This window comes from Acartia tonsa, chromosome 2, assembly GCF_053477335.1.
Source record: "Acartia tonsa isolate MP-2025a chromosome 2, ASM5347733v1, whole genome shotgun sequence".
NCBI classification, from domain to species: Eukaryota; Metazoa; Arthropoda; class Copepoda; order Calanoida; family Acartiidae; genus Acartia; species Acartia tonsa.
Genome location: NC_137261.1, coordinates 31080956 through 31103703, shown reverse-complemented (window position 1 = coordinate 31103703; position 22748 = coordinate 31080956). Strand labels below are relative to the sequence as shown.

General features: G+C 32.4%; 1 protein-coding gene across 1 annotated transcript; it reads right to left on the bottom strand.

Moving 5' to 3' along the window:
- Positions 1 to 10313: 10313 nt before the first annotated feature.
- Positions 10314 to 22192, bottom strand: LOC145310391 (disintegrin and metalloproteinase domain-containing protein 10-like). Its single transcript, XM_080150400.1, has 18 exons — positions 22110 to 22192; positions 21670 to 21808; positions 21050 to 21110; positions 20668 to 20741; positions 20260 to 20335; positions 18460 to 18518; positions 17824 to 17919; positions 17322 to 17376; positions 16920 to 16957; positions 16472 to 16577; positions 15012 to 15114; positions 14770 to 14820; positions 14557 to 14652; positions 13916 to 13977; positions 13645 to 13808; positions 12614 to 12694; positions 11815 to 11917; positions 10314 to 11347 (listed from the first exon to the last, which is right to left on the bottom strand). The coding sequence occupies exons 1-18, from the start codon at positions 22165 to 22167 to the stop codon at positions 11222 to 11224; spliced, it is 1548 nt and encodes a 515-aa protein (XP_080006526.1). The 5' UTR covers positions 22168 to 22192; the 3' UTR covers positions 10314 to 11221.
- Between the last annotated feature and the right edge of the window lie 556 nt (positions 22193 to 22748).

The window sequence follows — 22748 nt, the reverse complement described above, 5'->3', positions numbered from 1 at the left end:
AATGAAACATAAATAAAGAAATGTCCGCCTCAAAAAGTTGTTCAACATCAAAGAGATGCTTGTAGTCTCTAAAACGACTCCTTCCCCTCCTTTAAGGGGAAAAACTGAAAAAACGCGATTTTCAAAAGTATGCCCACTTCGTGGGTGTGGGGGGCACTGAACCCGTCACCCCAGGGTCACCAAATATAAAGTCTAGGCGGCCCACAATGCTGAATTTTCACCAAGTGAAAGTCTTGTGTCATTATCTCTTATGAGAAAAAAGTTATTAATTAATTAAAATTTCAAATTGTGATTTTTTGATGGATTTCTTTGATGAAATAACAGGCCGGTCAATTTTTAGGCCATTTTTTGCGGTTTTCGGCCTGCCACGCCCAAACGGTTTGAGATAATCTCACGGGACCTTTTGCCCGACCTAAGTCTGGTTATTTGTGAGGTCTAAAAAAAAAATCAGACTTACGCAAAAGATTATAATTATAATCTTTACACAGAAAAATGGCACGAGGTGAGGGTTTGAGGGGGCAAAATGAGCCGACCAGCAATTTTTGACGGCGCGCAGTGTCGTCGTGCTTCATCCAATCTGAGAATTTTTTTCTCTTAGACCTCACAAATAACCAGACTTAGGTCGGGCAAAAGGTCCCGTGAGATTATCTCAAACCGTTTGGGCGTGGCAGGCCGAAAACCGCAAAAAATGGCCTAAAAATTGACCGGCCTGTTATTTCATCAAAGAAATCTATCAAAAAATCACAATTTGAAATTTTAATTAATTAATAACTTTTTTCTCATAAGAGATAATGACACAAGACTTTCACTTGGTGAAAATTCAGCATTGTGGGCCGCCTAGACTTTATATTTGGTGACCCTGGGGTGACGGGTTCAGTGCCCCCCACACCCAAGAAGTGGGCATACTTTTGAAAATCGCGTTTTTTCAGTTTTTCCCCTTAAAGGAGGGGAAGGAGTCGTTTTAGAGACTACAAGCATCTCTTTGATGTTGAACAACTTTTTGAGGCGGACATTTCTTTATTTATGTTTCATTCGCCTCCGGCTGACCGTTTAGCCGTTATTTGCCGCCGAAGGCTTAATTTTTGGCGATTTTTGCCGTTTCCGAGGCTTTAATGGACATTTAGGAGGGGAAAGAGTTGTCCAATCAAGTTGATGATGAAGTACATTTTTGTAGGCAATTGCATTGGCTAAATTTCATCTGAAGTAAAATTTTTGTACCTCCAACCGGTTTTGCTCCAGCTGAATCGATTTACAGATACCCCCTAAAAACCGGAAAAAAACCGGTTTTTTATAAAATTCACGGCCGGTTTTGGCCGGATCCGGCTCAAATTTTGCATGGAGTCATCCTTTGATATTCCCAACAGTTGATACTTGACTCAGCAAGATCCCAGAAAAGTGTGGTATATCTACCCCCCCCCCCCCCCACCATCGTCAAAGACCCTATGTTTTAACTTTAAAAATCTGCACCAACAATTTAGGTTTTAGAGTTGCTTACTTACAGTATCTGCATGTTTTATACCACTTTATGGCACCCCCCTCCCCAGATGGATGCCTTTACTTCCAAAGCAAGAATTTAATGAATTTACTCCTTAAAATCTTTTTGATATGTTACAATTTAAATTTCCATAAGTTTTATGTAGAATGATTTGAACACTAGAATTGTTTGAAATTCTAAGATAACAATACAATTTGTGCACTCTTTCTTAGAACCAGGGACAACTTTTTCTAAGGATAAGACAATGGCTGATAAATTGATGTATATCCTATTCCCAAAGTTGTTAAGCCAACGAATAAGAAAACGTTATTATAAAACTTTGAGGACTGGTGTAATAAACATCCCATTGTTCTTTTTCTCTCTGGAGATTAGAGAGTCAATTATACTGGTAACCATAGTTTCATAGACACGTTTTCCCATTCGCTAGATTAAACTATTATCAAATCTTAATTGTTTGATTAAATCCAATGTTTCCAACCATAATTTGAATCTACAGAGAGGATAATTTCTTCATTTTGTTTTATTGAACAACTAGGAAGTATCTTTTATTCGCTAGCATCCCTGTTTTTAAATAATTTCTTGTAAAGAATATTTGAACAATGATGAAAACTAAGCTAATGTTCTAATCAATATATTTCCAAGAGGTACCTAATGAATACAATTACCTCTAAAATACAGTTCATTTAATAATTTTTTCTTTGCCTATCTCACGACTTTTTACTTATTTTTTTCTGCAGCCCCCTTCCATTCAATAAAATCAGGCTATTGTGCATTCAAACAAGGATGGACCTACGATAGCCAAGGGAAAATATAAAAAAAAACGGTAAAAAATGCTGCATGCATTAGTGGTAGAAATAGCAACTTTATTTTAATTGTTATTAGTTTATAGATCATAAAAAAGCTTATTTCATTTTAAGTATAAATAAGCGTGCAAAGGACTTTATGAAGAGTAAAGGGGGGAGGGGAATGTGTTTGTTTGTTTTTTTCTTTGGGGGGGGGGGGTTGCTAAATTTTAACCCCCCTCTGAAACTAAATCTTTATATTTATACAGGTTTCAAAATTAGAACATAATAATAGGACGTAATCTGTTGAAAACTGTACATATTGTTTTCTGGAAAACTGTCTTAAATACCGAAATCAACGGTTTTATATAAGATTAATGTTATAATAAATTTTCTTTTAATGCATATTTAAGTTTATCTTTCTAAGTTTATTTTTAGAGAGTTTTTACAGATAGATACTTCTGGTAACAATTACATAGAAGCAGGCAGACAGACAAATAAGATCAACGTATAGCATAGTTTGGCTCCCATATATACAATATTATATAGGATACGTGGTTTTCTGACATACAGCAAAATAACTGTATTAACATCTCACAGCTTACTCAGGACATTTTCCCTAACACACACACACACACACATACGCAAGCTAGCAACTCAACTTTCTTTATATTAATCTCACCAAGACTAACTCTACAAGTAAGAAGGAAAAGGCTTACAGTATCTGATGCGGGAAATTTCTAAATTATTATAATTTTACTAATTTCATATGATTCACTTTTTATTTATTAATAAAATTAGGCTGTCACGGTCTATTGAGTTTACATATCAATATTATATATAACATATATGTTTTAGATATAATCACTATAGTGTAAAGTCTTGTATGTAAGCGCTGGCTCTCGGCCCGGCGTTCAAATCATCACAGGTGGCGAACAACTGACAATATATCCGTCCGAGAGTTTCCCAACCCTCTGCCCCCTCACATGAATGTAAATCCTCCCCCTCATCGTATGGTTGTGTATCTATCTACTTTCTCCGTAAAACTACCTGTCCAACGCGCGGCAATGGAAGTAGTAGAAATTCAAAAGGGTGAAAATTATTTTAGTTTCTAACAAGAATTATAATTAAAAACAAGGATGACAACATCCATAAAAGAGAAGCTATGAAATGGTAGGACAGACGAACATTAACACTTGTAGAGTGTCAAAACTGAATAATCAGAATATGAATGTATAAAAGTCGACACAAAATTGTAAAAAAATTTCTTGAAAAACTGCTTAAATACAGGATAGTGTTTAAGGGCATATTTGCAATTTTAGACCTAATTATAGAAATGCTTCGGTTATAAGATTGAAATTTGTTCTCATAGGAATCAGTATTAAAAAAATCAGATCAATCGGATTAATACATGACATAAAAATTTGTTGTTAAAAATCATAAAAATCAACATGTTTAAAGTGGATAACGGACATTCTGGTAACGATTATAGAGTTGCTATGCTTTCTAAATCGTACCTAACTAATACAGGAATAACCATGCAAAGTTTGAAATCGATAGGACAATTCTAACATGCCTAAATTAACGAAAAAAGCTATCACTTCCGGACGGACGGAAGGACACAACCTGATTATAGAAAAGATTCGCTTTTAAAAATTAGTGTTCTAATTCATGTTAAGGAATAAAAATGATATCTACAAGACTAAATGGGAAGAATAATAAAAAATTTACGGGGCAGGTTTCCTAAGTTAAAACTCTTATGCAATGGGGGGACTTTTTCAAGTAAAATAGCTTAAAACCTTAACTGATCGTTTATAATCTTTAAAGGAATCGGTCTAGCCGTTCTCGAGAAATTTACATTACTTCATAGAAATAGCTCCAGTATTTTTCTAAACTTCTAACATCTCTATTATGTTAATCCTTACATGGTACGTAAACTAAATTAAAGTATAGGAGAAATAAGGAAGGGATGGAGGGATTTGTCATGGCTTTAATAAGTTACTTCTACACAGGGACACACAAGGATATGGCATTGGCCAATAAATTGATCTTCCCTCTTTTATTGTGTTAAATTCTAACTTTGGTAGCTGGTTAAAAATCTAGGGAAATAATTGGAATAAACTTAATTTGAACTATCCCTTTCACCCTGCATGGATTATTACTAATTAGGAATCTAAAGGGATAAGACAATGACTGATAAATTAATGCACATTTCCAATGAACTTACTCAAAATTACCATTGATGTAGATTAAAATTGGTGGCTGAAACGTTTGGAAGCTCAACTTTTAGAATCAACTCATGAAAATTCTAGAAAAGTCCTCAAAGTTGTAAAGCCAACGAATAAGAAAACTTTATTTTAAAACTTTGTGGACTAGTGTAATAAACAGTCCATTGTCCCCTCCCTCCCTGATTACTACTACTTTAATTATCACATTAATATATGTCATTATTTAATAATGAAATAATCAGTTCTTTGGTTAGGGAAATCCACAAAGACAGACAAAAAACATCCTGTTTTTTTTTATAAATGGATAACAGAAATTAATAGGAATGTTATCTGTCTGTGCGTTTATATTCTATATATTTTGAGAAAGTTTGTATTTTGGTTAAAACAGGCTTGAATAATATCTATTAATCATTATCAAAACTTAAGGGTTGTCATTGAATATAAAAAAAGGTTTTTCTTTCTTTGAATTTAATAAGAAGAGTAAAAATTTCAATATAAAAGTCTCCAATATTAGAAGAAAAAAATATTAAAGATCTGCCATACATATACTGTAAAGTAAGGCTGAAAAAAAAGAATAACTACGATGTGCTGAAAGAGCATTACCAACTATGAGACCAACGTACAAGTATAACATAAATATAGAAGCTTCCTATACTGAATGGCCGGATATAAATTTAATATAATAGTAGATCTATTGAAACCACCTGTTCTATATTAATTAAGACCCCCCCCCCCCCAAAAAAAAAAGTCTCTAGAGGCACTTAGGGGAAGGGAGGGAGAAGTTGGTGTGCCACTTTCAAATTTAGTTTTAACTTTTAAGTAGAAAAAGTCAAAAATTGATATGGGAGGGAGGGGGTTGGAGAATGCCATTCTTCCAATAGGCGATTTTCTAGTAAGAGTGCAGGTTCCCTGCTTTCCTCCCCAAAATAGTTATAAACTTTCCCTGAACCTATAAGTAGCTTCACAGTAAAATAAATCCATATCGTTATAGTTCCTTTTCTACAGACAAAAACCATACAACTTTATATGATAGGATAATGTTTAAATAGGAATATTTAATTAAGAAATAATTATTTCTGGGATGTAAGACTAACTCCAGATTTAAAACTGTTTCACTTTTAACAAATCTAAAATTAATATTGCCCATTCTAACATAATAAAATCCATGATGTCACGATATCTAATATCTTTAACAGCGAGTCTACTCCATAATTAACTTTTCTGAAAATCTGTGATTTATTTCACGCTATTGTCCTAACATTTCATGTGCAAGTTTTTTCATCAAACTTTATTGTATTTAACTATCTCCAATTGCTGCAAACAACATTTTTAACATCATTTAAACAAATTCCTAGCAAAACTCGCATCTTGGTGGGTAATGATTTTCTCTTCCTTGTGTTATGATAATAGAAGGAGGGTCCCTAAACTAATAAAATCTTACTCCAATAGATTTTTATCATCCCTCCAAAATAGAAGTATACAATTTTTACAAGTAAAGCTGCTATATAATTAGTTTTGTCTGTCCGCCCTACTGAAATCATATAACATATATTTACATTTGTAATTTATTTTGCCTGTCAGATATATTACTACTTGGATGTTGCGCCATAGTTTCATGTACTCTAATGAAGTGAAACTCGCAAAGGCTAAAATAAAGATACTCCACCTCCACCCTCTTTATCCCATTCCCATCCCTCCTAATTAAACGAACTGGCCAATATATGAGGTCCATATAAGCAACCTATATGACGACAATTTTCCCCTGTCAATAAATCCTAGTATATTCTATATCAATTTCTGTAAACATTGATTTTTATAGAAAATAAATCATTTTATGTACATTTTGCTGTGCAACCTATGAATGTATCCTTTCTTTTAAAATATTTGACCCAATAAACTTTTAATTTTAAAATTATATCTTATATAATCTTTAAATTTTATTCCAATATTGCCCAATTTGATGTTATTTAAACACTACCTCATATAAAAGTAGTACATTTTCCGTCCAGTTTTTAGTCCGCGTGATGCTTCAGATCTTGCTAACTGCTAAACCTATTGGTACATTGAATAAACATACTTGTTATACCAAGATCTTGTCATAGTATTGAAAGCTCGGACACCCCCTACCAAAAAAAAAGAGGATGCTGATAATGCTTTCTTTCTTAACTATTGATTTTGAGTATAATGTCCTTTAAACAGTATCTTGTATTTAAGCAGTTTTTCAACAAGTTTACTTACAATTTTGTGTTTACTTTTATACATTTATATTCTGATTATTTAGTTTTGACACTCTACAAGTGTTAATATTCGTTTATCCTATCGTTTCAGAGCTTCGCTTTTATGAATGTTGTCATCCTTTTATACTGTAAATAATAAAAATAATCCTTAATTTTCTTCTAGTAAAATCTCTTGTATCCCATATAAATAATAATGTGTAATTGTAAAACTTTGCCTCGGGTGAAATCAATGCTTATTCACAACATAAACACAGAAATATATTAAACAGTTTAAAACTGATTTTAATTGAAGTTTTACATTTGTGCTGTACATGTGGCTATTTTCTCTGGAAATTTTTGTTTTTGTTATTGTTGCGCTACGTTTGGATATATTTACACTTACACATTTTTAAAAGCGAAGCTTTTCTATAATTATGGTCGGTCCGTCCGTACGTCCGTCCGTCCGAGATAGAAAGCTTTTATTCGTTAATTTAGGCATGTTAGAATTGTCCTATCGATTTCAAATTTTGCATGATGATTCCTGTAGTAGTTGGGTACGATTCAGAAAGCGTAGCAACTCTATAATCATTACCAGAATGTCCGTACGTCCATTTTAAACATGTTGATTTTTCTACTTTTTTAACAACAAATTTGTTCTAGTGTTCTAATTATCCGTTTGATCTGATTTTTGGTATATTGATTCCTGGGACAACAAAGAACAATATTATACGCGAAGCAACTCTATAATCAAGTACAAAAATGTAAGTATGTCCATAAACATTATCCTGCTTCAAGCAGTTTTTCAACAAATTTACTTACAATTTTGCTTCGGCTCTTATACTTTTAAATTCTGATTATTCAGTTCAGATACTATACAAGTGTTAATGTCCGTTTGTCCTACCGTTTCAGTGCTTCGCTTTTGTGGATGTTGTCATCCTTGTTTTTTATTGTTCCGTCTCTGTATATCATAATAATCGATATATTATTACTTGGACGTTGCACCAGATTTCATGTACTCTAAGAAAGCTGGCTAAAATAAAGATACCCCCTTTACCCCATTCCCAACCCTGTTGCTGCCAATTAATGATGTCTATATTTGCAACCTAAATTGACGAAATATTTTCTCCTGTCAATATATCCATGTATATTCTATTCATTATAATAATTTTACAGAAAATTTACTTGATTCAAATTTATAAAATATGTCTCTCTCCTTTATTAACTTATGTGGTTAGTATGTAAGAAAGTAAACAGAAGGGGAAAGTAGAAAAGAAAACTAGAGAAAGATTAAAAGGGAGAGAAGTAGAGTGATTGATTTGAAGGAAATAGAAAAATAACATAAAGAATAAAAATTATTGGCTAATCTATAGAAGTTATAGGGAAAGTAAGTTAGAGAGAAATACCTAGTAAAAAAAAGATAAAATAAAGAGAGAAAAGGGGGGAAGAGAAAGAAAGAAAAACAAAATGAGAAAAAGTATAGTGAAATGGATTTAAAGTAATGTAAAGTTAGACAAAAAGATGATTAATCAGAAGTTGAGGGGAAAAAATCTTAAATAAAATTAGAAAATAGAAAAGCTGGAGATATAGAAAAATTGTTTGGTGTTGTTGAGGAAAGAGGGGAGATTTAAATAAGGGGGTAAGGAATTTGTGTATTTATAATTAAGTGGCCAAATTGCCTTTAAATTTTAACCTTTTCTTTTCAGAAATATTTGGGAAGCAGAAAGGGAAGAATAATATTAAAAACAATCAGATAATTTTTTTGTTATTTTGGTCTTAATATTTCTCATTATTCGTACAGACTTGCATGTCAGGTGTAACAATTACGCTAGGGGTTTATAGCAGGGATATAAAGGGATAAGACAATGGCCGATAAATTGATATACATCCCCAATGATAATACACAAAATTACTCCTTCCGTAAATTAGAATTAGTAGTTGAAACGCATGGACACTCAATTTAATGAAGCAACCAATCAAAATTTGTTAAACCAAGGAATTAAAAAGTTATCATAAAACTTTGGTGACTAGATTAATATTCAGCCCATTGTCCTTTCTCTCTTTGGTTTTATAAATAGTTCTTTTTTTCAATGAATATTTTAAAAAAATAACTTTAAAGAAAATGTCTAATGTGTTGATTTACTTATAATGCAGTCACCCATTTTAAATTGTCTAGTATATATTTTCCTTGTTTTTGCTACGCTACTTATAAACATAATGTTCCTAGTTTTTTTACACATTTGTCTCTGTGCCTATTTGTTGGGTAGGCATCATTATTATAATAATTCTATAGAAACCCTAAAATCAATTGTAGTGAGTAATCGCCTCCACATGATAAGGCATGTGTGCTATTATGTATTGCCAAAGTCTACCAGTTCTTTAGAATATTATCTGCTTCTAGGCAGAAGATGCCCCTTTCCATAATCATTATTAGCATCATTTTTAGCGGAACCAATAGCACACTATCAATTGTTTGGTTCGCTCAATAGAATTGGAAATAAGAATTAATAGTTATTTCCAGAAAGACTTCAAAACCATTTAATGTCCGCTGGATTAGAACCGGTTCTCAGCCATACTGAAAAATCATGTAAAGTATCATATTACATAAATATTAAAATAAAAATAATAAGATTATTAACATCCACTGAAGGCTGTGTTTAATACGAAGCAAAAATTTAATATTATCGCATCGTATAATATACAGCTTTCCGCAAAAGTAAAATGTAAATTTATAACAGATCCAATAAAATTGGTATTAATCTTATTATTTTCTTTTTATTATTATTGGAAAATTGTGCATATTGTAGTACCAGGGAGGGACTTTTATCAAATTTTTATTGGTTGGTTTATTAAATTAAGTGTCCAAACGTTTCAACTACTAATTGTAATATACAAGAGGGGTGATTACTGATTAGGTGTTTTATCTTTGGGGATGTACATCAATTTATTAATTTAGATCTAAACTGTAGTTCCCACATTACTTACAAACATTTGACATTTATAAAAACAAGGATGACAACATCCATAAAAGCGAAGCACTGAAACGGTAGGACAAACGGACATTAACACTTGTATAATGTCTGAACTGAATAATCATAATATAAAAGTATCGAAAGAGTCGATGCAAAATTTAAGTAAATTTGTTGAAAAACTGCTTGATACAGGATAATGTTTATGGAACTTACATTTTTAAGACTTGATTATAGAGTTGCTTTGCTTATAACAGTATACTTTGTTGTTCCAGGAGTCAATATGCAAAAAATCAGATAAATCGGATAATTAGATCCCATTAAAATTTGTTGTTAAATTTTTTTAAAAACCAACATGTTTAAAATGGACGCACGGACATTCTGGTAATGATTATAGAGTTGCTACGCTTTCTAAATCATACCAAACTACTAAAGGAATCACCATGCAAAATTTGAAATCGACAGGACAATTCTAACATGCCTAAATTAACGAATAAAAGCTATCTATCTCGGACGGACGGACGGACGTACGGACGGACCGACCTTAATTATAGAAAAGCTTCGCTTTTAAAAAAGTGTAAGCCAATATATACTACCTAAGATAGAATATTACAATAAGATAAAACTATATAATTAAGTATATATTCCATTTTCTCTTCTTATTAAATTAGATTTATAAACAATATATTTATATACTACAATTTAAAAATCACATCTAAAAACTCTATTGAACATTTATAAAATTTTATGTATTATCAAATTTCTAAAACGAAATTATATCATATTTACAGTATGACCCTTCAACATTTTAATCAAAAAATATAAACTATAATTTTAAAATTAATGATGCAATGACAAGGATAGGATAATGCAAGGCAATTAATCTTTTACAGGCTAAAAATACCTATATATTTTTATGAACTTGAAAGATTTTTGGAAAAGATTTAATTAAAACAAATCTATCATAGGTCTAAAGATACTTTTTATAGAGTCATGCTGTATTTTTCTGTTTTATTCTACAAATGATAATATAAAAACATTTTTAAAAGACCAGCTTTTCTATAATAAGGGTTTGTCCGTCCGTCTGGAACGATTTATTTTTTCGTTAATTTACACATGTTAGAATTGTCCCCAATAATCGTTACCAATAAGTCTGTATGTCCATTTAAATCATGTTGATTTTTTACTTTTCTGTAAGATATAATTATCCTATTCAACTGATTTTCTGAATTCCTTTTACAAAAAGATACAATGTTATAAGCGAAGCATTTATATAATCGAGTCCTAAAATGTAAGTATGCGCTTAAACCGTTTACTGTATCTAAGCAGTTTTGCATCAAATTTACTTACAATTTTGTGTAGACTTATATATTTATATTAAGTTCTGACACTTTACGTGTTAGTGTTCATAGCTTCGCTTTTAAGGATGTTGTAATCCTTGTTTACAATTAGAGAAAGTACAATGGGTTAGCAAGAACAAAAATACATATAATTGTTAAAATTCTTTCATTTTAGCTATCATTTTAAAATCCTCCTAGCATCCGACATCAATTTGCCAACAATTGGAGTCAAATCTTGATTTCAGGCAGAATATTGTTCCTTTCTTGTCAGGTTTTAGTGAGCTTAATTTCTTCAGCACCAGATCATAGTCAAACTCCTTATTAAGATGTTCATTTAAAAAAGAATGAGTAAATTGTAAATTATACATCAATGGACTGAATCTAAATTGACATTTAAAATGTGTTTATTGAATCTTACTTTGGTCACGCGGACAGGGCTGCGGATGGACCGGCCCAACAAAACAAGGCTTAATAATTTTTTAGAGGAAAGTTGTCTATGATACGAAACACGTTGTTTTAATTTAAATGAAAATATTTTCAAATCCATCGGAAATTCATCGGATTAGGGGCCATACTGGAAACGTTGTCCCAAAGTGACTTCAAAACAGGTTTTAAGTCATAATGAAAAATAATGTATAGCATCGTTTTAGTTTTGTAATTTTTTTTTCATTCTAAATTCAAAGGTAAGCTGTCTATAATACGATGCGATAGATAGCTATTAAGGTTCGAAGATATAAAAAAAACTAGTGGCATATTACAGACTAATTGAGTAAAATGAACATTCCTTGAATTGATCTCTATAGATATACAAGTATGGATTGTGTATGTAGGAACCATACAGACAATGTAGCACTGGGTATCCGCAGTTTTCTACTAACTTTTGGGTATCTCTGAAAATAAATTATTTAAATATGATGTCTTTGATTCTTGATATTTAAATAACAAAGCCTTATATACAAACATTGAATTGGTCTTTGGATGAAAAAAACAGGTTATTATAACATTTGTTTTGTAATATGTTTTTCTCGTATTCATTCGAATCCGGTGGATAGGAACCGGTTCTCATCCATACGAAAAAAACTATGTCTAGCATCGTATTATATCCAGCTTTCTACGAATATAAAAATGTACAATCATGAGATTAAAACCAGTTTTTTAGCCGATGCCTTCGGCACCTCGGGGCTAAAAAAAACTAGTTTTAATCTTATAATTGTACATTCTATATCCGCGGAAAGCCGTTTATAATACAATGCGAGAAATAACTATTAATTTTTTTAACTTCATAAAAATGTAAAATTGTTCTTATACTTTTAAATTCCCCCTACACAATAACCTTTCTTTTATGTAAATATTAAATAAAGTTTATGACGACATACAAGAAGTAAAAATACCAAAGTTTTATTCAATTAACTACGTCAAAATTAAAAGTTTAAAGGTCTGTTTGCATTTTTATACCAAAGGAATCGCTACTTTAAAGAGTAATATTATTTAAAAACTATTTTATTACAGCTGCACAATATATCGAATTAGTTAAACAACAACAAAACAAACTGAAAAGTAACAATGCAGCTAATTTAATATTTTACCTGAAAAACTGTTGTATAACTTGATTAGCTTGCTTGCACTCTCCAGAATTGGTCAAACAACATTCACAGTCGGTCATGCAACTGAAAATTAAATTAGCGCACAGGGGTAATAAATAATATGACACAAAAAAGACAAAAAACAAAACTAAAATGCTAAATTGTATTAATAGCTTATTTGTTTTTAAAAAGCCATATGTAGCTATGTTAAGTGCCCTAGGAAAATGGGGATAGATGTCACCGCTTTTGGAATACCTATTCTATTGACGTCATAATAGAGGGAAGGGGGAAAGAAACCCCCTAGAAAAGAGATGGGGTATAAGGTATTTCCTGACGGCAATAGAATAGGTAGGCCAAAAGCAGTGACATCTATTCCCATTTTGCTAAGGTACCATAGACAGCTACCTACCTTCCACATGAAATTTAATACTATATAAATTACTAGCGGCTTCGCCCCTAGCCTCTAGGGGCTTTGCCCCAAGAGATGACAACAAAAAATTCAAAAAAAAAATAAGAAGAACTAAAGAAATTTTCTACAAAAGAAATCTACAAAAGAATTCTTCTACAAAAAAAAAATGGGTGGGGATTTTTTTATGGGGGGTTGGGGGTGTCCCACCACCCGAGAAAATAGCTTAAAACCACCACAGGACCAATAGGTATATAACCTGAAGAGTAGAATCCGATCGGTTCATTGGTTACCGAGATCTTAAGCTTCAGACGGACGGACAGACGGACGGACAGACATCAAGCTACTTTGTATTATAGATTGGCAGTATTGGAAAAAAGGTTTAGGATTAAAGACTAGAAATCATATTGCATAAAGCCACTAAATATATTTTACTTCTTCTATAACATGTTTCATATTGAACCTAGAATATTAGAGGGTGAATGGGTTAAACAACTGTATGTCCCAATCCCAAGGACCTTGTGCCGACTATGAATTGGGTCTTTGAAAATCTGTAATCTGTAAATACATCTATACTAGAGATCTATTCCTAGAATGAACTACCTCGTCAATAATTCATAATTGTTACCTACAGGTTTTCAGTCCAACAATTTGACACAGCTTCTCTTTTACTGGCTTCTTATATCTTCTCTTCTTACGTATTGTTCTCGAGGAGTCATTTGTGTAAAAGTTGAGCTTAGATTTAGCTGAGTGTTTCATCAGATTTAAGAATTCATATTCGGATAAATATTCCTAAACAAAACATTTTTATTTGCAAAGTGAAATAGTTGTAAGAAGTAAAAAAACACATATTTTGTATGGTACTATTAAACATGCATAACTGTCTTTTCTTATATTACCTTTTTTCTACATGCTTCTACACTTCTCCTCCACGTGCATTGGGTTTCCTTGATTCTTAAACCTGACAAATAAAAGTTTATTATTTAAATAAAATGATTGTATAAAAACAAGAACAGTTACTGCCTAGAGGTATAAACAAGAAAAGTCCCTAACATGAGCTATACAGAACAGCCATTATAAAAGAGCCTATATCTGATTGTATAAAAAATACAGCTAACTCAATGCAAGTTGGCATAACCAAGAATAGCTACTACCTGGAGGTATAAACAATAACTGCTACTTCAAGAGTTATAAACAACAACAGTTACTACCTGGAGGTATAAACAAGAACAACTACTACGTGGAGGTGAAAAACAATAACAGCTACTACCTGGAGGTATAAACAATAACAGCTACTACCTGGAGGTATAAACAAGAACAGCTACTACATGGAGGTATAAACAGTAACAGCTACTAACTGGATGTAAAAACAACAACAGCTACTACCTGAAGGTATAAACAAGAACAGCTACTACCTGGAGGTATAAACAATAACAACTTCTACATTGAAGTATAAACAAGAACAGCTACTACCTGGAGGTATACACAAGAGCAGCTGCTACCTGGAGTTGCAAACAAGAACAACAACTATCTTCATTACCTGGAGGAGTGCAGCAACTCCTTAGCTGGAGACAAGTCTCTACATCACCACAATCACATTCCTCTCCTCTATCTACCCTTCCATTACCGCAGAAATCTAAATAAAAACAAGGATATACATTTAAAGAGAGTGGCTTCACTTTTAAAAAAAATACAAATAACAGCAAAAATTTACAATAAACTAAAGATGGTTTTAGGTAAAACTATAACGTACCTGGAGAAGCATTGTGCAGACAATAGCTTTGCCTTGTGTGGCCAAGACTTTCTAGAAAAAAATATGAATTACTTTAATATTCCTAAACAAGATTAAAATAAACTGGTGTTGTGACAAGTACTTCAAAAGCACAAAAGCTCTTTCATAATTTAAGGGAAGCTTTAAATAAGATCATATTAGGTCAACTTGTTTTTTATTACTTGAATTGACCAGACCATCCATTAAAAAAAAATATTGTTTACCTTTGAGTGTTTGTTTGGAGCAATAAGAAATTTTCTCATTATTAGCATCAAGCCCAGTACCAGCGTATTTACTCATCAAGTATCTTCCATTTCTATGCTCTCCCTAAAACAGTTTTTTTGTGTGAAGGTTTTTTAGTGTGAAGGTTGAAGTATTCTTTTTTTAATCATTATTTAGGGAGTGATAAATCACAAGAAAAATGGCCCTTTAAAAATACTTTCCTATTAATTGATTGATTGATTAGCCATAGTTTTTTAAGGTTTGGACCGAAGTCGTCATGGAGTAGGTGGAACATATTTGGTTTTACGTTGAAGGTAAGGGGAAGTGAAGGGAAAGGGAAATAAAGTATCTGCAATACTAATATAATCCAGGAAATCCTAGCAATACAGAAGGACAGACATACAATAACACTTTTAGAACAGCTCTCTTACTATATACAAGTTATACCCCATAAATTATCTATATTTATTTTGTAAAAGTAGTTGAGCTTAAAAAAACAAATGATAAAAAAATTAAAAGAATGAATGTTTCAATGAATAATTTTATAAAACAATCATTATGTAGCTTTTTCATATACAATTTATAAAAATCAATTCAAGGTTTGGTTGTCTGTATGACAGCATAATATTATCTATAATACAAAGTAGAGCGATGTCTGTCTGTCTTTCCATCCGTCCGTCTGTCCATTAAGATCTCGGTAACCACTGAACCGATCGGATTCTATTCTTCAGGGTATATACCTATTGGTCCTGTTGTGGTTTTAAGCTATTTTCTTGTGGGGTGGGACACCCCCCCCCCCAAAATGAAAATTCCATCCCCCCCTTTTTTTTTAAATTATCACTTTGGGCAAAGCTCCTAGAGGCTAGGGGCGAAGCCGCTAGTGCTTTTAATAAAGTAACAGGATCTCTGTTTGTTTGCATGTCTGTGTTAGGATCTCGCTAACCGCTGAACCGATATGGTTCTCCTTTAGAACCTAGTAATAGTGTCTGACTGATTATGACGTAAGAAAAAAAATTAGCCAATGAGAGTCCACTATAAATTTTACCATTGGTTAAAAATGACCTCTCATTGGCTAATTTTTTTTCTTACGTCATAATCAGTCAGACACTATTACTGGGTTCTCTCCTTTACAGTGTAGCTTCTCAATAGGTACTGTTAAGGTGTATACTAATTTAGGGGGAGGGCACCACCATCCTTCGAAGAGAAATCGCAACAACAAAAAACATTTTACGTGCCCCCAGAGGCCTCTTAATACGTATCCGCTAGTATTTAATAAATAGCTATTAAAAGGATGATAAAATCTAAGGAGCTTTACAAAGTGTCTCAAAAAATCAGTCATAAAAACGAGGGATTATTCATCTCTTTTTTATGGGTTTTCTTTCCCACTTCTCTTCTCATCCCTAATTTTTATGACGTCACATGGCTGATTTTTGTAGACACTTTGTAAAGCTTCAAATCTTACCTGAGCACAGGAAGAATTATCATGATCTACACCAAAACTGTGCAGAATTTCATGCGCCAAGTTAAGAATACCCATTCGCAGGGGGATTCTATCTGATCTCCGGGTTCTCAAAATATAACAATGATGACAACATTTATTAGCAGCACAGCTCATCTTTATTTTAAAGTAACAGGATATGTGTCTGCTTTTTTGTCTGTCTTTGGTACGGGAGGATATCGCTAATCACTGAACCGTTACGGTTCTCCTTTACAGTGTTAGCGAGGGTTATTTTGGGGGAGGGAACCACCACCCTCCCACGATAAATCGTTCTTAGAAAAAAATAACCCCAAAAAACTAATAAATAATTTATTTACCAAACACTGTTTCTTTAATTAATAAGGTTTAAAAATATTGACAAAGTATTATTTTATCCATTTAATAAAATTTTTATAATGGTTTGAAGTTTTACCTTAGTGTGATAAACAAGCTGTTCAAGTTCATATTCACCTTAAAAGATATGCATTTATTTTCATTCCAATCTTTTACTTAATTTCTAAAATTTGAATTTTTGTTTGTCACCCAGTGCTGGATCTTTAAATCATTTTAGTGGTGAGTCAGATTGGGGTGTGCCAACTTTCCACCAATGAGAGCACAGCATTTTATGAAATGCCGCGCTGTGATTGGCTGAAATTCGGCGCCCTCCGATCTGGCTCACCACTAAAATGATTTAAAGATCCAGCTCAGGGGACAGGTGTAAAGTTATTATAAAATAGTAACAAGGATACATGGATATGAAAATGGATTTGTTTTCGCTTCAATTTTGGGAAAAGATTGGCTAATTTAACATTAACATTATTTTCTCTGATGCTACCTTTCCTTGGTGCCTGGATCTTATTTTTCTTCTCAATTGACACACTCCTGCTCCCCTAAAACATGTAAATAAAAAGATGATCCTAATATGTGATTAAGAAGAAGTAAGACCTTGCTAAACACTATAAACATATAAAAAAGAGCATTAAACAAATTATAATTATATCTAAAAATTTAAAATGTACATGTATACATAATTAAATAGATTCTTTTACTAAATAGTTTTGAAAGAAAACAATTAATACTACTTTAAGATGAAAATCCTTTTTATAAGTAGGTATAATACATTATTATCTTTAAAATTTTAGATTAAGTTTTTTTATAATCATTCTGAATTTGTAAAGGATTGGACTTCTTAATATCGCAGATATGACAAAGATTCATAAAAAGCAGATTTTTAAAAATTACAGTCAAAATCAATTTTAACAAAACTGTTTCAACCCCTGGAAATGTTTAATGGGTTAAAAGTTAACTCCTGCGTTTATCCTAGGACTTTAACATACCTTTCAACATTTCCTCTCCAAGAAAGACCTAGAACATTTTTACCAAGTTTTTGATTACTGAACAGCACTGACAAACAGTAACCATCAAACTGATATCTAAAAAGGTGTATTAAAGGTTAGCTCACAAACAAAATATGAATATTACATTAAAATTTGTTTATATAGATATAAATGAAAAAAAGTATATGTTTTTCATATTTTGTTACTAAAACTAGTCGATTAAAGGACTCTCTAGGGGCAAAATCTCAGAAAGAGGAGAAACACTTCTGGAAATATATTTTATATTTGTCTACCTAAAACTAGTCTAAAAATATTGTAGACATGAGATCTTATTAGACGCATAACCTACTCAAACATTCAAATTATATTTATTCAAATTTGTTGATTATAGAGGAAAAAAGGTACTGTTAATTGAGTGGTGGTTAGAATTTTAGGTATATCAAGGCAATGAAAGCCAAAGGCAATTTAGAATAAATTCCTTGAAAAGGTATTCAAATTTGTTTACATTTTCAATGTAATTCATTTGCATTTAATCTGCAAAGCATTTAATAATACAATTAGATTGGAGTTTTTAGCTTCATATAATCATTTCAGTTAAACCACGTCATAATCTCTGCCCCCATCTAGAAAAATCACCTGGAAAAAGCTCGTAGATATTTCTCTGGTGACTTGAATTTTCCTTTTAAAAGATAATCCTAAAAATATGCATATCTTTAAGTTTAATAATTGATAATTAGGATATATGAGAAATTAGGTATACATATCGAAATCTGGTTAAATATACATGAAGCCGTGATTCCACCATGAAAGAAAAGAAAAGTTATGATTTATTAACCTAAAGTCATTTCCTTCCCTAAACATTAACTAACTGCTAAATCAGATTTTTTTCATAACCATAGTCTTGACAAAATTTTGACATAACGTTATCCCTAAGGACATTGTGACTACTCTATTATATTGATCTAATAGTAATAAACATAGTACATACAAATTTATGACAGTGATTATATCTATCAACTTTTGATTATCCCTGTATTCCTGCATAGTACCTGGTGACAACTCCAATATTGTGGCATCCCTGTATTCCTGCCTAGTACCTGGTGATTAAGTGAAGTGATAACTCCAATATTGTGGTAACCCTGTATTCCTGCCTAGTACCTGGTGATTAGGTGAAGTAATAACTCCAATATTGTGGTAACCCTGTATTCCTGCCTAGTACCTGGTGATTAGGTGAAGTAATAACTCCAATATTGTGGTAACCCTGTATAACTGCATAGTACCTGGTGATTAGGTGAAGTAATAACTCCAATATTGTGGTAACCCTGTATTCCTGCATAGTACCTGGTGATTAGGTGAAGTAATAATTCCAATATTGTGGCATCCCTGTATTCCTGCCTAGTACCTGGTGATTAGGTAAAGTAATAACTCCAATATTGTGGTAACCCTGTATTCCTGCATAGCACCTGGTGATTAGGTGAAGTAATGACTCCAATATTGTGGTAACCCTGTATTCCTGCCTAGTACCTGGTGATTAGGTGAAGTAATAACTCCAATATTGTGGTAACCCTGTATTCCTGCCTAGTACCTGGTGATTAGGTGAAGTAATAACTCCAATATTGTGGTAGCCCTGTATTCCTGCATAGTACCTGGTGATTAGGTGAAGTAATAACTCCAATATTGTGGTAACCCTGTATTCCTGCCTAGTACCTGGTGATTAGGTGAAGTAATAACTCCAATATTGTGGTAACCCTGTATAACTGCATAGTACCTGGTGATTAGGTGAAGTAATAACTCCAATATTGTGGTAACCCTGTATTCCTGCATAGTACCTGGTGATTAGGTGAAGTAATAACTCCAATATTGTGGTAGCCCTGTATTCCTGCATAGTACCTGGTGATTAGGTGAGGTAATAACTCCAATATTGTGGTAACCCTGTATTCCTGCATAGTACCTGGTGATTAGGTGAAGTAATAACTCCAATATTGTGGTAACCCTGTATTCCTGCATAGTACCTGGTGATTAGGTGAAGTAATAACTCCAATATTGTGGTAACCCTGTATTCCTGCCTAGTACCTGGTGATTAGGTGAAGTAATAACTCCAATATTGTGGTAACCCTGTATTCCTGCATAGTACCTGGTGATTAGGTGAGGTAATAACTCCAATATTGTGGTAACCCTGTATTCCTGCATAGTACCTGGTGATTAGGTGAGGTAATAACTCCAATATTGTGGTAACCCTGTATTCCTGCATAGTACCTGGTGATTAGGTGAGGTAATAACTCCAATATTGTGGTAACCCTGTATTCCTGCATAGTACCTGGTGATTAGGTAAAGTAATAACTCCAATATTGTGGTAACCCTGTATTCCTGCATAGTACCTAGTGATTAGGTGAAGTAATAACTCCAATATTGTAACCCTGTATTCCTGCCTAGTACCTGGTGATTAGGTGAAGTGATAACTCCAATGCCAGCAATATGTACACCTATCTTCTTCTCATCCAGGTCTAGATTTCTATAATAAACAAGGACGATTATTCATCCATTACCATTTCAATTTAACTGTCACAAGTGAGAAAATATGTTATGGCTAATTGAAGAGTTAACTCAAAAATTGTAGACATCTTACCTCTGAAAAATCTAACCTGTCAGATGGATACACATACAGATACTTTAAATATATTTCAATTTAATACAGTAACGTACTATTTGTATTTATCTTACTTATTTAAATTATTAATCCTATATTTTAATTTTATTTTTAAGTGGGCAATTGACTCTATAACACAAAACGGTTTTTTAGAATGGCTTAATACCGGTTTCCTTCTGGGGGAAAAGCAATCTTACCTCAAAATGATATTAGCCTCCCGTGCATGATAAATCATTTGTAAAACTGTCTGTTTTATCGATCCTTCACCAACCTATATTTGAAATATAAATAAATAATTTTCCAGTAAGGCTTCGAAACAGATTAATATCCATCAGCCATGCATCATATAAACCATCGTATAATAAACTATTTTCCACGAATATTAAAATAATAATCATCAAATTAAAAACTGTTTTGTTAGATCAGGCCTTCGGCCCATAGGTGCGAACAAAACTGGATGCAGAAATATTTGCTATTTCTTAATATATAATCACCACCAAACCTTTTATTAGGTGAAGAGGTTTAGTGATTTTTATTTTATACAAAAAGTGAATTAAAATTGAAAAAGAAAATATTCACCTTTTCATAAAATGTATGATCAGCTATGAGAAGAAGGCTACAAGATTTTAACTCATTCACACTATAAATATAATAAATTTTTTTTAAAAACAACAAAATATAATTGAATTTTTGCAAATAAGATGAATAGGAATAATCTTGATCAATTTAAAACAAAATCTCTACATTTATTTTAAAATGTTAATTTCATTGTGCAAAATTTTATAGGTCACGTCAGCCTCAGATACAGCTGCTGCCACACCCAACATTAGCCGAGCGGCTTAAAGAAACCTCACCGTCAGCAGCTTAATTTTAATCCACTAGATAAGCCTTTTAGCCGCACGGCAAACTAAACATTAGAGTAAAACACTAAATGTATCTCCCCAACGCAGTGTCCTTGTGCTGACTTTTAAATGGATCATTGAAAATAAACTAATTGTGTCGGTTATCCCAGTAGCAGAAAACAATTTGCTAGCAGACGAAAGAGCCACCTCTTTAACCTAAGGGTCAGCTACATCCAAAAATATCAGCCCGCCTCAACCACATTAATCCTTACTAGTCTCAGTCTCCCATAGCCATTGTTGATTGTTTGTATTATAGTCTCAAAATTTAGATCAGCCTTACTACTATGATAAATTTACCTGGAAACAGATCTTTTGACTTTATTTGACCAGTTAAACCTGGATGTGTTGGCACCTTTCAACACTTCATTCTCCTCACTTTTCCTCTGCAGCTTCTTTTTATAAAATCTGTCCGTCAATTGGGAGGAATAATTTTCCTACCATTTTTTAATCAATATTCATTTTATAAATATATCTTTAATATTTAAATTAAAGTACAGATTAAATAAATAAAAAGGTTATTTTAAAAACAAATTATTTCTTGTCAAGGAATATTTGTCTATCTATATGAATTTAATTTCAAGTACAGACAAGTTTTTTTTAAACAGGCAGACGGACAAAATGATTCAACCAACTATTTGATTGCACGACCTTTGACTTGAAATATGAGTTGAGCCTGTTTTGGGCACGATCCAAGTTCGCGGGTAAATAATATACTTGTTAAATATTGATAATTTCCTGGCTAGGAGTTTTGGAGAAGTAACTTTTCTTTGATTGTGAATCTCTTGGCTTTACCATCACTCGGTATACATAGGCGTTCAACACTCTGCTCATACATTTACATTTATAACAATATACATATGGCATATAAACTTAGAAAGACAAAGCAATAGACTACATGGTAGCTTTAAATGTTGCCATCCCTGTTTGTAATACTAGGATTTTAAGCAAAAAGATAAAAACAAGGACAACACATCCATAAGTAGCGAAGAACAAAAAAAACATGATGGACTAAGAAAAGGACAAAGGGAATCAATCAAATGTTCAGTCTTCATAAATAATGGAGTAAAAGAAATCAAAATAGAAGATATTAAGAATGGAAAAACCACAAAACCTTCATCCAAAATACAAGTTATGTGTCATTTGTTGCATAATCCATGAACAGGCAGACAAAGTAAGTTGTATAATGGGTGCTCTTTAGAAAAGGGAACCTTCACAAAAAAGTTCAGCTATCTATCTTCAACAGCCACTTGTCCTTTCATCTATAAATATAAATGAACGACGGGAAATTTAATAATGATACTATTACCCACAAAAATTATGAAAATCGGATCAAAAACACCAAAGATATGTGGAAATTTTTTTTAAAAGCAGCCAAA

What these genes read in the sequence shown, in the direction of transcription:
- LOC145310391 (XM_080150400.1), bottom strand. Translation starts at nt 22,167, where the DNA reads ATGGTAAAGCCAAGAGATTCACAATCAAAGAAAAGTTACTTCTCCAAA. An exon ending in TCTGCACAATGCTTCTCCAG is followed by an intron (nt 14,653 to 14,769) that starts GTACGTTATAGT and finishes GTTTTTATTTAG; the next exon opens with ATTTCTGCGGTAATGGAAGG. An exon ending in GTTGGACTGAAAACCTGTAG is followed by an intron (nt 12,695 to 13,644) that starts GTAACAATTATG and finishes TTTAATTTTCAG; the next exon opens with TTGCATGACCGACTGTGAAT.